Here is a 13,559-nt window from a genome sequence, read left to right as displayed (position 1 = left end):
ATCACTCATAGGAGATTTCACTACTTCCCTGGCAAATCTTTAAAGGCACCTAGTCTGAAGATGGGGGAGGACCGGAATATCCTCTGGGTGGTCGACACCACAAGCGTTTTCCTTGCTGGGGTGCCGTGGCCGTCTGGACAGGACACAGTGGGCACGAGTTTCTAGCTACCAGGACACACAGTGCATCCTTAAGGGTGGGGCGCACGGCTGGGGGCGCAGGCGGCGCGGCCAAAGAACCCGGGCAAACGTTTTTGTGGGAGGGAAGGCGGGAGAGGACGGGGTGGTGGAAGCACTACCTCTAAGAGGCGGATGTGACACCCTGGGAAAGGTAGGAGAGGGAGAAAGACTGCGAGGTCAGCAGGGCAAGTGCTAGCTACACAGGAGGACAGCAAGGTGAGTACCAGGCACCGTAGGCCCCACTGACGATGCAGACGAAGAGCAGGGGGGGAGACGGCGGGAAGGAAGGTGGGGGGCGCTCGGCGCTGGCGGCTGCAGGTCTGCGTGGCCCCTGCAGGGCCGGGAACTAACCCTTGCCCAGTGAACCGTGACAAACCACAGGGGCCGTGACCCTTCTCTCTTCTTCCTCGTGGCGTCTGTGCGGCCAGACGTGGCATCATGGCAACAGCTCCACGATGTTCACGTGTTTCCTTTGCTCTCGGCCAATCCGCGGGACGGGGTGATGGGGTACAGGGGTGCTGGTTAGTCACGCGTTTGCGGTGCTAACAGCCAGTTATCAGGTCGCTTTATACACAGACCGCTGTTACTCCATAAATGAGAATAAAACCAAACCCACTTGCCACTAAAACTATATGTAACAACATGTACTTTTTCTTGATGATTCAGAAGGCCCAAGGTTACTGGCGAAACGTACAAGCGTCGAGCAACTCGTTAGCCGAGTTCTGGTTGACCAAATGCCAGGTATCCACCAGGTTTGACATCCGTTCACCTTTCAACTCCTAAAATAACCCATCATGACTGGAAAACTTTACTTTTCTCAAGTCCTAATGTGAGAAAAGCAAGCTGAGACCATCTTAACAGAGAATTCTACACAAGCAGTCATGGGATTCATTCTCCAAGTTCATACAGCGTGTGGGTCAGCTGCTGGGAGAAAATGTGAGGGAGGCTGATTTTCTGAACCCAAATTCCACAGCCTGAAAGGGTCACGACAGCCCTGATCCTGAGCAGAGACAAGTGGATGATATTTTGTGCTCGGAAGGCTTTGCCACAAAGACAGGGCACTGGGCAGCTTGTGAATTTCACATCTGTTTTCAGCAGGTCTGGATCGATGAGCTTCTATTACATCTTATAATTACGGCCCTTTAAATCTGTAATCACAAATCTGTTTATAATTATTCTCAAAATAGGGCATGTTATTCCAATCCCCAAAGCTCTATTTTAGGCTAGAGACCTTAATCCCCATCAAGATGAAAAGGAACAACAAGAGAAACAAAAACATCCTCACTGGAATCCTGGTGTTGGAAAGAGCTGCGGATGAAGTTTAAGCTTGCCTTTCCCTCCTGTAGCTTCTGTTAGAGTTGCCCAACCTCTGCCTGAATACCTCGAGGTAGCGAGGTCTCCAGATTGGCCGAGATGCCTTGGGACATCCGTGACACAGCTTTAGGGGGTCACACCTCCAACTTCCGTCTGTGACAGCAGACAAAATCCCCAAGCAGGGACACTTCTGTGCCAGTGCCGGGCAGCCTGCAGCCTTCCGGCCGCCACCGGGCGGTTATTCTTAGACTTAAATGGACCCAGGAAGAACTCTAAGCTGTTTCAAGCTTGGCTATAACAAACCAACCCAAATCTCTCTTTAAAAAAAATCAAAGGAAAGGCTTATGCAGCGAATCGGCCAGACAGTCCGCAGGAGCCCCGGGGGAGCCGGCCCGGACTGCACGCCTGGACGTCAGGCTGGGCGGGGAGGAGGCAAAGCGCCCGCTCACAGCGGACGAGGTCACTGCCGGCTGCAGTTACGGCCTGAACGTTAACCACCTGGTCTTCAGAGAGGCGCTGAAGGAATTCGCTCAGCGCCTGAGCGACGCGGCTCCGAGACCCCACCTGTCTGCCGGTTTCACGCCAGGGAAGGGGAACAACCAAGGCCAAGGTCTTGAAAGGCAAGGCGACCGCCTCCACGGCAAGAGAACCAGCAGCAAAACCCCAACAAAACTCCCGAGAGCACCCCGGCCACAGGCTCCGGGGCCTCGTTCGGGGAGCCGCCGCCGTGAGCCCTCTGAAGCCTCCGCGTTCCTGCCACGTGACACCAAGCCGGTCGCCACCTTTTCAGCGGTGAGGCTGCATCAGCATCTCGCGAGCTGGACAAAGGACCGACCTGTGGCCTGAGTCGGCACCTGCTCATCTCGCTTAGCTGCCGGGTGTGGGCTAAGGAGAGAGGGCCAGGACTGTTACCCACAGCGTGGAGACGCGGTAAAAGCTCTCACATCCTGTTACTCCTCAGCAGCGTCCAGAGCAACAAGGCCCATGTCTTAGCTCTCTAGCCCCGAGGACAGGCAGGGCCCACCAGCTGGATTAACCCCCAGAATCACCCACTTCTGGGGCCCGCCGGCTGGATTAACCCCCAGAATCGCCCACTTCTGGGGCCCGCCGGCTGGATTAACCCCCAGAATCGCCCACTTCTGGGGCCCGCCGGCTGGATTAACCCCCAGAATCGCCCACTTCTGGGGCCCGCCGGCTGGATTAACCCCCAGAATCGCCCACTTCTGGGCCCGCCGGCAGGGTGGGAAGGGCGCGGGTCCATCCCCAAGGGCGACCCCGTTCATCGCTCGTGTGGGTTTGCCCCGTGCTCGAGGGACTTGGGGTGTAAAAGCAGAGGGAGACTGTGGGCCGCGGAGCGGCCTCGGCCCCGGCCGGCTTCCCTCCTCTTCCCAGACACACGCCTGAGCTCACACGTCCTCCCTGCCACGTCCACAAAGGCCAGGGAAAGGTGGACTCCTCGCGGGCCTGACGTTTAGATTTCCGAACGTTCAGAGCAGGCCCCGAGGTTCTTACTCTGGCCGCATGAAGGTGACACATCTCACAGGTGTGTCCAGCAGGGGAGCGGCCTTTAGCTTTGCACCAGGAAACGCCGGGCCAGTTTGAAAGGCTGGAGGATTGCGTGCAGGCTGGGGTAGGATCTGACGAGCCCGAGACAGGGAAGTGGAGGAGGGAGGGTCCTTCCAAGGGAACAGAGCAGGTTCTGGGATGCAGGAAAGAACGTGGCGTACACCTGGGGGGGGGGGGGTGTCGAGGGTGCGGGGGCAGGACCAGGACAGGGGAGAGAAGCCTTACGCCAGACGGGAGCTGGGCCCTGCCACTCGCGAGCTCAACTGAATCCCTCCGTGCTTTGCTTTTCCCATCAACAAAGATGATTTCAACACCCCTCCCAGTTCCGTTATTCCATCTTTCCAGGGGCCAGTAAACTTTTTCTGGAAGGGACCAGACAACAGGTATTTTAGGCTTCATGGGTCTTAGTCTCTGTCACATGTCTCAACGCTGCTGTCGTAGCCTGAAAGCAGCTACAGGCAGCAAGGGAATGAATGGACGTGGTTGTGTCGCTAACACTCTGTGGGCCCTGAAATTTGAATTTCACCTAATTTTCAAGCATCACAAATATCACTGTTCTTTGATTTTCTCCCCCAACCATTTAAAAGTGGACAGGTTGGATAAACAGAAAGGTCATACATATTCATATATATATATACATATATAACTGAATCACTTTGCTGTACAGCAGAAATTAACACATTGAAAATCAACTTAACTTCCATAAAATTGAAAATGAAATAAAATAAAATGAGCTATTAAAAACAAGAAGTGGACACATGGTTGGCTGTGACCCCGCGCTGCTCGCTATGGATACTGGGGTGACGGAGTCTGCCCTCACTACAAACAGCCTGGAATCGCAACCTGTTTACTTGTTAGTCAGCAGGTCACGTCTCCCCCACTGGCATGTCTCAAGCTGCGACGGCCACGCGAATCACCTGGGGACGTGGTTAAAATGCAGATTCGGACCCGGTACCAGTGCAGGACAGGGTCAGAGATTGTGCAGTGCCGAACCCGGACGCCCTGACCCAGAACCGTGCTCTTCACCCCCGGCAGCCGCCTAGACCCCGCACGTTTACGTGTCTGACATTCAAGCCCCCAGACGCTGCTGGTCCACGGAGCAGACGTGGAGCTGCCGGGGTCCAGAGCACCAGGGCGTCACCTCTCCCTTCAGAGAGCTTGGATCGCCTCTCTAGGGACCCCCAACCCTAATTCTCTGTAGGCTACGTTCCTGGGGAAAGACAGCAAACACCATCGCGCGTGCTGTTACCCTTATCCCAGCTTTTCTCTTCTAGGGGCCCTGCACCCCTCAGGTGCTCGAGACTGCACGATAAAGACGTGCATCGTGTCTACGTCCCGTCGAGGGACGCTGGCTCTCTCCTCCCTCCTTCCCACCCCTGTCAACAGGGGGAAGCATCCTGGTAGCCGCGAGTCCCCTGTGGGGACCAGGGCCTGGGACACGTGATAACTGCTGCTAACACTTACTAGTACTAGGTTTGCCCTGTTTCTTCAACCAGCAACACCCAGCCACAAGGCCACCTCCACGGCCACAGACACAAAGCTTTTCTGTCATTTCGGGAATTCATGAGGATGGAACAGACGACGGGGGTGTACTGTCTTCTTTTGGTTTCCCAACAAAATCGCTTCCATAAGATAAATTATACTGAAAACATGTTGCCATGCTGTAATACAAATGCATTCACCCTCCCTCACAGACTAATAAAAGATTCTGTGCAGCTGCTTTCAGAGGCTTCCTGGGAGTTTGCTCTGCTGAGGGGCGGGGCTAACACCCCACCATGATGATCTAGTGGAGGGGTGAGAATGGTTCCCAACACCAAGTCTCGTCCCATTTTACTTTAAGATTTTGCTCCTAAGACAGAACAGAAGCACAAAGATTAAAATAAAATCTCTCTTAACTGATGTACATTTTATAGATTTTTCCCCCCCTCTTAACATCACACAGTTCAGAAAGCAATTATGTAAGCCATTTGGGGGGGGGGAAGCAGAATCCCTATCAGGGCACTTAGATTTTCTGTTCTGTGTCCAAAAGGTCATCTGAAAGTACTCAGGTTTCCATAGTAACGGTGGCAGGCCAGATCAAATCAACAAACAGCTAAAATTTACCTGAGGGTCTCCAATGAACTATTTTTTTTCCCATCCGAAGAATATCCTGAATTAGCTAAAGTCTTCAAAGACAATGGAGGCTTTTGGAAAATTCAATTTCAACAACAGTAAACAGAAGAATGCTTGCTTGCTCTTTTCACGTATAACCTAGCAATTGAGTCTCATGTGCAGTGATTTTAAAATACCTTAACTCTAATCATAATCGGATCACGTTTTGTTAATCAGTAACAAGGATAATCTCAAAACGTTTCCCCAGAATAAATAAGAACAGATACATATGTGATCTTGAGGCATCTGCAGAGTTTCCAGGGTGATCCGGCTGGTAGTGTCTGGAGCTCTACCACAAATCCTGCAAAGCATTCTCGTGCACCGCGGGGAATCGATTTTATCTTGGCTTCTTTTGGGTTTAGACCAAATGGTCACAAATACAAAAAGCTGTGAAGACACGACCTCATACATTATTTTGACAGAAGCCATTGCTAATCCAGCTTTAGATTCTGACCAGTGGACGTTCTGTAGAATCTTTCAAACAAGTCTTCCAAATAAAATATTTCAGCCACAAAAAGCTAGTGTCACCTGTTTCCAAGATACCTGTTAAAATCAACATAGCTCCGGGATCCCAGTCTTCGGTCACATGTTTCCTACAACACGAGCCGTCGTGTTCAGAAGAGAGGCCAGAGGTGCCCTCGGCCCCTTCACTTCCCTGGGCGCCTGACCTCTGTTCACGGCTTTCCAACTAACCAGAAAATCTCAGTACATTTCACTGTGACTTTTGAGATTATTACTAGCAACATGTATTATTAAATTAGTAGATAATGTTATATCCCTGTCTCTAATATAGTTACCGGGCCATGCAAAACAAATTAGACTTATCTGCACCTAATAATGGGCTCAGAATCTTGAGGGAATCTATTTTCTGAAATCCAAGTCTCTTGGAAACAACTGATTTCTTAAGCCCGGGAAAAATACTGTACATCAGAAAGTCATGGGTTTTGCATTTCAGTCCTCATCTTGCAAGAAACTGTTTTTCTTCATTGGGAGGAATGTCTTAGACTAGCCCTGTCCAGATGTGACTTACAGACGTCATTTTACATTTTCTAGTAACCCCATTAAAAAGATGAACAGGTGAAATTCGTTCCAATAATATCATATTTAATACTAACATATAAAAGCATAGAACACAAAGTAGAATAGACTTATTAAATGTATATTTAACCCAAGAGGTCCAAAATATTATTTCAATACATAATCAACATAAAAATTATTATTAATGAGCTATTTTACGTTCTCTTCTTTTTATTGAGCCTTTGAAATCCGGTGTGCGTTTCATACTGACAGCGCGCACACCTCAGCTCAGACGGACCACATTTTAAATGCTCCATAGACTCATGTGGCCAGTGGCTGCTGAAACGGGCAGTGCAGCCCTAGAGGATTTTCAGGGTGAGGGGAAATGCAGCGGCGTGCCACGTGCCACAGGAAACAGCCGAAGAAGAGACGGCCTGGGAAGCCCGTCCTCTGGAAACATCATCAGGACGGGAGAAGGAGCGTTCAGCCTCGGGCTCCGGAGAGCTGTGAACACCGGTCTGCTCTAAGGAGCGAGGCCGTGACAGCGTTTCTAATACTCCAACAGGCATCTGGAACGCTCTTGCCTTCTGGTAGCACCTCTTCTGCACACATAAATATAGTCTCGGAGTTTATACGTTTTTATAAACGTTAAGTCAAAATTCAGTTTGAATAGGTAATGTCTTTTTCATATAATCAGCTTTGATAAAAGCAAAAAGGAGTCCTAGCTCACATTTACTGAGCACTCACTCTGTGTCAGGGACCAGGCTAAGCAACTTACATAAATGAACTGCTGTCATCCTCGGAGCAATTCAGTAGGTAGTACTATTATCATCCCCGTTTCATGAACAAGGAAACTATAAAGATCAGAGAGTTTAAGAATCTCACCCGACGTCACCAGAAGCTAGTAAGTGAAAGAGCCTGGATGTGAAGCCGTGGAGAACGATTCCAAGTTGTATATTCTTCCTAGAGTACCCTGCCCTGAGCAACCTATCCAAGCTCGGACAAGTGGGACGGAGATGAGCAGGATGTGAGCCCCGCGGCAGGAGGGCTCCAGGGCGGGGCTCTCAGCCACACGAGGCGGTAGCACTTCTCATGGGACAGTGGTACCCGTGCTCAACCCAGAAACGGCCCGGAGCTTAGCCATTATCTCCTGCTCCCCGAAGGGACAGGACGGGAGATGGTGGCCACGACCACAGCCCACGAGCAGCTGCCGCGTTTCACGCATGGTCATCACTTTCTCTCTTTTCTGTAGAACTTTAAAACTATTTCCCCTCAGGGAGCTCACACGCTGCAGTGTAAATAAAGTCATCTTGTTTTCCTGAATCCTTAAACTCCACGGAGTTATCTACGAAATATCATCTGTCAGCTTGCTCCCGGGGCACTACTTTCCAGTATTTTCTGACAAGAGAAATATTCCGACGCAGACAAAGCCCAAAGCGCGTGGCCTCTGAGCTGTCTTAATTCCGCGATGGATGCGTCTGTTTTGCTTCTTAACTTTTTTTTTAATATTAGATTTTCACTTATGCTGGAGCGGAGCAAGGTGGGTAGCAAGAAGAGAAAGAGACGAAGGTGCTTTTGGCTTCCTATTATGTGGTTTTTTAAATTATCTTAAAACAAATGATGAAAGTGATGAATCCATGACAAGCAGGCAGAAGGGAAGGGTGAGGCCTCCTTCGAGGAAAGCTGCTTGACTTTTTTTTTAAACCTCAGACTCTCCTATAACTGTAACGACATGTGTGGGAGACAAGCTACCCCACAGGTAGAAATGAGTTCCTGTAAAGCCCGTCTGTACCTGAGAGTCATCAGAATACAAGTTAGAGGTAGTGGCAGTGATACTGGGTTAAAACCTGACGAAGGTTCTCAGCTCTTCTGGCTCAGTCTCTCCCCGGGGAGCAGGGCTGGTCTTGGTTAGAACGCCTTGCCCAGGGATGCCGGGCCAGGCCTTAGGGGAAGGCTCTGCGTCAGACCCTAAGGAGGGAGGTGGTCCTCCTCCTTGCCTCCCCTTTCCTCCTCCCATTTTCTTGATTCGGGGACGAACCCAACTCTGCAGGTAGACGTGGCCCAGACGGCTCTGGGGAGGAGCCGTTATCAGCTCACTGATAACCGGGGACATGGACAAATGCCGGCAGGTCCCCTGGAAACGTTTTTAGACGAGGAACAGGCGTGGTCAGAAGATACCCTTTCTTCCAATGGGTAAAAGCTGAATGTCGTGTAGAAGTCCCCAGGCATATACCTCAAGATGCGAAAGGTTCAGACCCCGGATTTTGTAAGAGGTCAAAAAGGCAACACGGCCCCCACAGAGATGCCGGGCTTTCATGAGAGTGGAGGACGTGCCCTTCCTGTGGTTGACTTAATGAGTCATCAGCGGCCACTCTCCTGGCGGTTAACTATCCTGCCTTCATTCCCGGAGGTTTACAGCCAGCATCTCCCAGATGTGCTCGCCTGGAGTGTTTAACCAGGACCCTAAACCAAGCCCCTGCAGACTGACTCCTCAGCGTGAGAATTCTGCCCCCTGAAAACTGCTGAAACCCTGTTGTGTCCAGGGATTATCTGATCCATTGCCAGTTACACGAAGTTCCCAATTTATGCACATTACGTTCCAGAAATCCACGTCAATGTAAGTGAGGACAGATCTCTCCATAAAAACAATGTTATTAAATGGCGATAAAGTTCCATCATATGGCTGGTCTACAGAACTTAGAACGTGCCCATTATTTACGGCATGATCGCAACATGAAAATTAATTTTTTTAAGGGAAGCTCCTAAAGTTTAAAAAAAAAAGTGCCCTCAACAGCCTAGTTTTTGCAATGAAACATACAGAGGAGGAGGAAGTTAAGAGCTAACACTTGTATAAGTGCGCTTTTAGAACTTTCCCACTGACTAATCTTCGAAACAATTCTGTGAAGTAAATACAGCTATTATTCCCGTTTACGGTGAAGGACACGCACAGGAAGGTCACATGGTTAATAAGTGGCAGAACCAGGTCTGATTCTCGGGTCCACGGGCTGAGCCAGGGGCCGGTGACCCACGGGCTGGAGCTGGCCCGGCGCCTGTTCTTGTAAATAACGTTTTGTGAGAACGCAACCAAACCCGTTTGTTGACGTCGTGTCTGGGGCTCTGCTTTCATGCTGCGAAGGCAGAGCTGAGTCGCTGTGCCAGAGACCCCGTGCTGCGCGAAGCTGGAAACATTTATCACGGGACCCTGTACGGAAAGTCTGCGGAGCACGGCTACGCCACCACTGGATCGCCTCTGAGGGAAAGCAGACCCCCTTCCTGGCCTCGACCGCGAGCCTCACCACGGGGAGTGGGGCCCAGAAGCGGGAGGAAGGAACAGGAGACCTGGATGTCCGCAACAGCGACGGGAGGTCCAGGGGGTCCCTGACCAGTACAGGGGGTCACGTTTACTTCCCAATACGCCTCCTGTTCCCAAAAAGATCTGAAGCAAGGCTCACAGGTACAGAACCTAACCTCCAGAGATGGGGGGCCGGTCTGCTTTAGTCATTGCTGGAAATCTTATTACTGAACAAATGAACAAATGTATAATTTATGTTTGCGAGTCGGGGTCCACGTGTACTTTATTTGAAGACAAACACGGCACGGGTTAAAGGCCCGTGGACGCGCTGCCCGTGAATGTCACCGTCAGGGCTCTGGCTCCGGCTGTGAGGCAGACGAACTCCAGTGGGACAGCACGCTACAGAGTAAAGGGTCATTTCCAACCACCCTGGGATTCTCCTGGGCTCCTAAGAGCTTCACCCACTGATCATTCTGTCTGCCAAGATTCTAGGATCAACAGTAAATTTGAAATCCTTTCCCATATTATGACCAGATAAATACGAGTGCAGTGGCTGAGTTGTAAACGCTCATTTGTTTTGATTTTTCTTTCATAAGACAATGACTTTTGATTTCCGGGGAAGGATTCGAAAACCAGAGTTGAGCTAACTCTTCCTAGAAAACAGCGCTGGACACGGAAAGAAGGACCCTATAGACCAGAGGTTCTAGGATCCCACTGAGGAAGGCTTGTTCCTAACGCGACTAACTGTCGTGTGGGCTTCAGCCAATCCCGATTCACCACGGAACTTGAAATTTTAAAGAAAATTGTGCTCAGCTGAATCGAACTGGGAAAGCACCTGTGAAAGAGTGGGTGTGGGGGAGGGGGCAGCAGGACGGAAGGCAAGTCCGCCGGCGTGTGTTATATGGAGGGAAGGGAACTGGGGGGCTTCTGCAGACGCTGGGAGGTGGTGACGCTGCGGCTGGGGGCTGGGAGGGACGCAACGGGGGGGCCCAGAGGCGGCGTCCTAACTCACAGCCTGGTGTCACTGGGGCCCGTTCGGGCAGGCTGGCTGTCACCCGGGGCTGCCCCAGCGCGGACCTGGCCTTCACAGCCTGGCTCACAGCAGTCTGGTGCCGGGGGAACCCTGCAACCTCCCCCATTTCCAGACCCCACCACTGGATGATCGAGGCCCTGCCTAGAATCTGATCTGCCCACTCTGAACGGCCGCACGAGAGGTGTCCCCAAACCCTCAGCACCTCAGTGACGCCGTCAAGCGGCCTTCCCACGCAGCCTCTTGCAGAGCGCTTTACAAATGCTCCAAGCCAGCCGCGGAGACTGGCAAAGCCCAGGGACACAGCCGGAGGGCGCCGGGAGGAAGGGCTGGAGCGACGTCCACCAGGCGGCCCGGGCACGGCGCTCACTGAGCTGGACGGGGGCGGCCCTTCAGCAAAGCCCGCGACGCGCCCGGAGCCGAGGACGGCGAGCAGCTCCAGGCTCGGCGCGCGCGGCCCCCTAACCCACCCCCGGAGAGACACGCTGCCCCTCCGGCCTCTAGCCCTCTGGCCCCGGTTGTTCTGTTTTTGTTGTGAGTTTGGAACGCTGACCTTTGTAAACAGCTAAACTCACCGCCCAGGAAACCAGGAAGGTCACTCAGCGGGAAGCCACGGAAATGAAGCCTAGACGTGCGGCAGTGTTTTTCCAGCAGCGAAGAGAAGCCTCAGACGTCACCACGAGCGGCGCCACCGCGAGGCCCCCACACCCGCCTCCCGCAGGTGCGCCCCGCACCTCCCGTGGCCCTGATCCCCCACGGCCGGTGACCCGCACCTGCGCCCCACGCCGACGCGGGCGGGGTCTCCTGAGCCCCTGGGTTCCCCTCCGTCCCGACACTCTCTCTAGAAGGGCTCCCTTCTCAGGGGGCGGGGGGCACGGGGTCGGGGTCAGGGAAGCAGCCCTCCTGGCAGCGTCCCAGGCGCCTGTGCTCCTGTGGCGGGAGCGGGGCGGACGGTGAGCGAAGGAAGAAGCAAGCAGACAAGAGCCACGCCTCGCAGAGGCCCCTGAAGCGCCCCCAGGCCCTAGCAGGCAGCCTTGAACTTGAATGCTTCTAGCTATTGTAAGCCTCCTCGCAAAGAACTCCATCGCTGTTTCCTGAGAGCCGAGATCACAAGCTGGTTCTCACCGGCTGGATCCTCCCTGCCTAAGGCAATGGATACACGTTTGACTCACACAAAGTTCAAGCTTTAATTGGCTGCTGATACGAAACCAAATCAGAACACGCCACGTGAAAACCTGGCCGTGTGGCTTCCCTGGAAGAACCGGAAGATCCGGCAGCACATGACCCGTCGGCTGGGGCCCGGGGTGGGGGTGACGTCTGCGCACGCGCCGCACCCCACTGTCCCACCTGCCCAGAGGCCTGCCGTCACCGCCGTTTAATTATATTCTCGGGGACCCATTTCACCCCTTTACGCTCCCAAGGGCACCCAGGCTCGCAGCCCCTGCCCTTAAGTGTTTGCCATCAACAGCCTCTTTAACCAGATATCGGTGACAAAGCACTTTGAACATTTTTGTGTTTTACGTACTTCGGAACTCAGTCTCTCTGGATATGACCTGCATGCGTCTCTGGGACGGAATTTTATTTGGAAGAAGAAAGCCGCAGCAAGAAGAGGGGGCACACGAGAGCATCACCCCGTCAGTGCCGGCGGCGCGGGTCTCTGTGTACTCGCATGTGTGCACGCGTGCATTTCTTCAGGGTGGGGGAACTGCAGGGCATCCTGATGAGCCCGAGGAAGGGAAAGCTTCCCAAGGGAGGGGCCAGATACAGAGACTCCGTGGGCTGCTAGAATGAATCCCTCAAACAGCCAGCGCACAGGTGATCAGAGAAACAGGGAAAGAGGAAAAGCTGTGACTTGGAACGTAAGGCGGGTGCTTGGAGGAAAGCATGTTCGTGAAAGGCCGAGACGTCTGCTAAGTAGTCAGAAGCAGGGATTGACAGGAGGAGAAAGAGGGAAGTCAGGGGTGGCAGGTGACAAAGCCGGGACAGAAGGCAGACACACAGCCAGGGGGAGGATGAGAAAAAGCTGCCTTTCCCAATGATCTGCAGCGAAAATTAAGCTTCTGGCCTGATAATGACACCTGAACAGCCTCCCAGGTTAAGGCCCAGGTGACTTCCTGCCCACCTGGAGGAGGCTAGAGCGGGGGCGTCTCCCCGCCGATGCCAAACCGATCCCTTAAACTGGAACCCACCACGCTCACTTCTGGCTGTTTCCAATCTCCTTTCTCTAAAGGGTAAAAGCCACAGAAAGTCAACAGCTTGCAGAAGAAGGTGATTACGCAACATGTATGCCTTTACATGAAGAGCAAGATGAACATTTAAATGACTGTCGGCCTTCCAGACAAGTGATCACAAAAATGTGGCCCTTCCTGGCGCGAAGCTTTCTAAACGGAAAGGTGGTGGGGTCACTGTGGTGCGTCCTCACCTCGAATTTCTGCCGGAGCTCCGTGTTGCCGTCTTCGTCGCCTTCTGGGATGGGCACGTTGTAGTACTCACCCTCCTCCTGGTTCAGCAGCTTGTACCTTCCGGAGACAGGGGAGAGGAGGGGGTGAGCCCCGCACCGGCGCCGCCTGGCTTCACCCCGCGCCCCAAGGCTCTCTGAAAGGCACCCCCGGGGAGACGGTACCCAGGTAACTCCCTCGGGACTTGAACCGGCCCGTTTCCTGAATCTCTAGGCGCGCTAGTATTTTCAGACGATTAACTCTTGGCTCACACAGACACACTCGGGCTTCCTCACCATCCACTGGCCGGCATCTTCATCAGCTCCGAGACGCCGAAGGAAAGGGACCCCATGAAGTCGTTCCTGGTTGTCCGATCCCAGTCCCAGATCTCTACGGACAGCCGTCGGTCTTTATCTGAAGGTTTTAATTTGCTACGAAAGAACACACACACACACACACACACACACACACACACACACACACACACACGGTTATCTTGATTGTGATTTTGGGGGAGATATCGCATGCTCATGATCTAAGCCCGAGATTTAAAAAAATATTGTATTCAATTCTC

At 52.7% G+C, this 13,559-nt stretch overlaps 1 protein-coding gene across 11 annotated transcripts in view; it reads right to left on the bottom strand.

Moving 5' to 3' along the window:
• The window catches only part of PRKCA (protein kinase C alpha), a 355,119-nt gene that overhangs the window by 68,880 nt on the left and 272,680 nt on the right, over positions 1–13,559 (bottom strand). For all 11 annotated transcript variants that reach the window (XM_067021352.1, XM_059048527.2, XM_059048528.2 and 8 more), the window contains 2 exons: positions 13,282–13,416; positions 12,970–13,066 (listed from right to left, as the gene is read on the bottom strand). In XM_067021352.1, coding sequence (XP_066877453.1) covers positions 12,970–13,066; positions 13,282–13,416 — 232 coding nt within the window. The remainder of the gene's footprint in view (positions 1–12,969; positions 13,067–13,281; positions 13,417–13,559) is intronic.

Source organism: Kogia breviceps, chromosome 19 (assembly GCF_026419965.1).
Source record: "Kogia breviceps isolate mKogBre1 chromosome 19, mKogBre1 haplotype 1, whole genome shotgun sequence".
NCBI classification, from domain to species: domain Eukaryota; kingdom Metazoa; phylum Chordata; class Mammalia; order Artiodactyla; family Physeteridae; genus Kogia; species Kogia breviceps.
The sequence above is the reverse complement of the archived record's forward strand: the minus strand, read 5'-3'. Positions and strand labels throughout refer to the sequence as shown.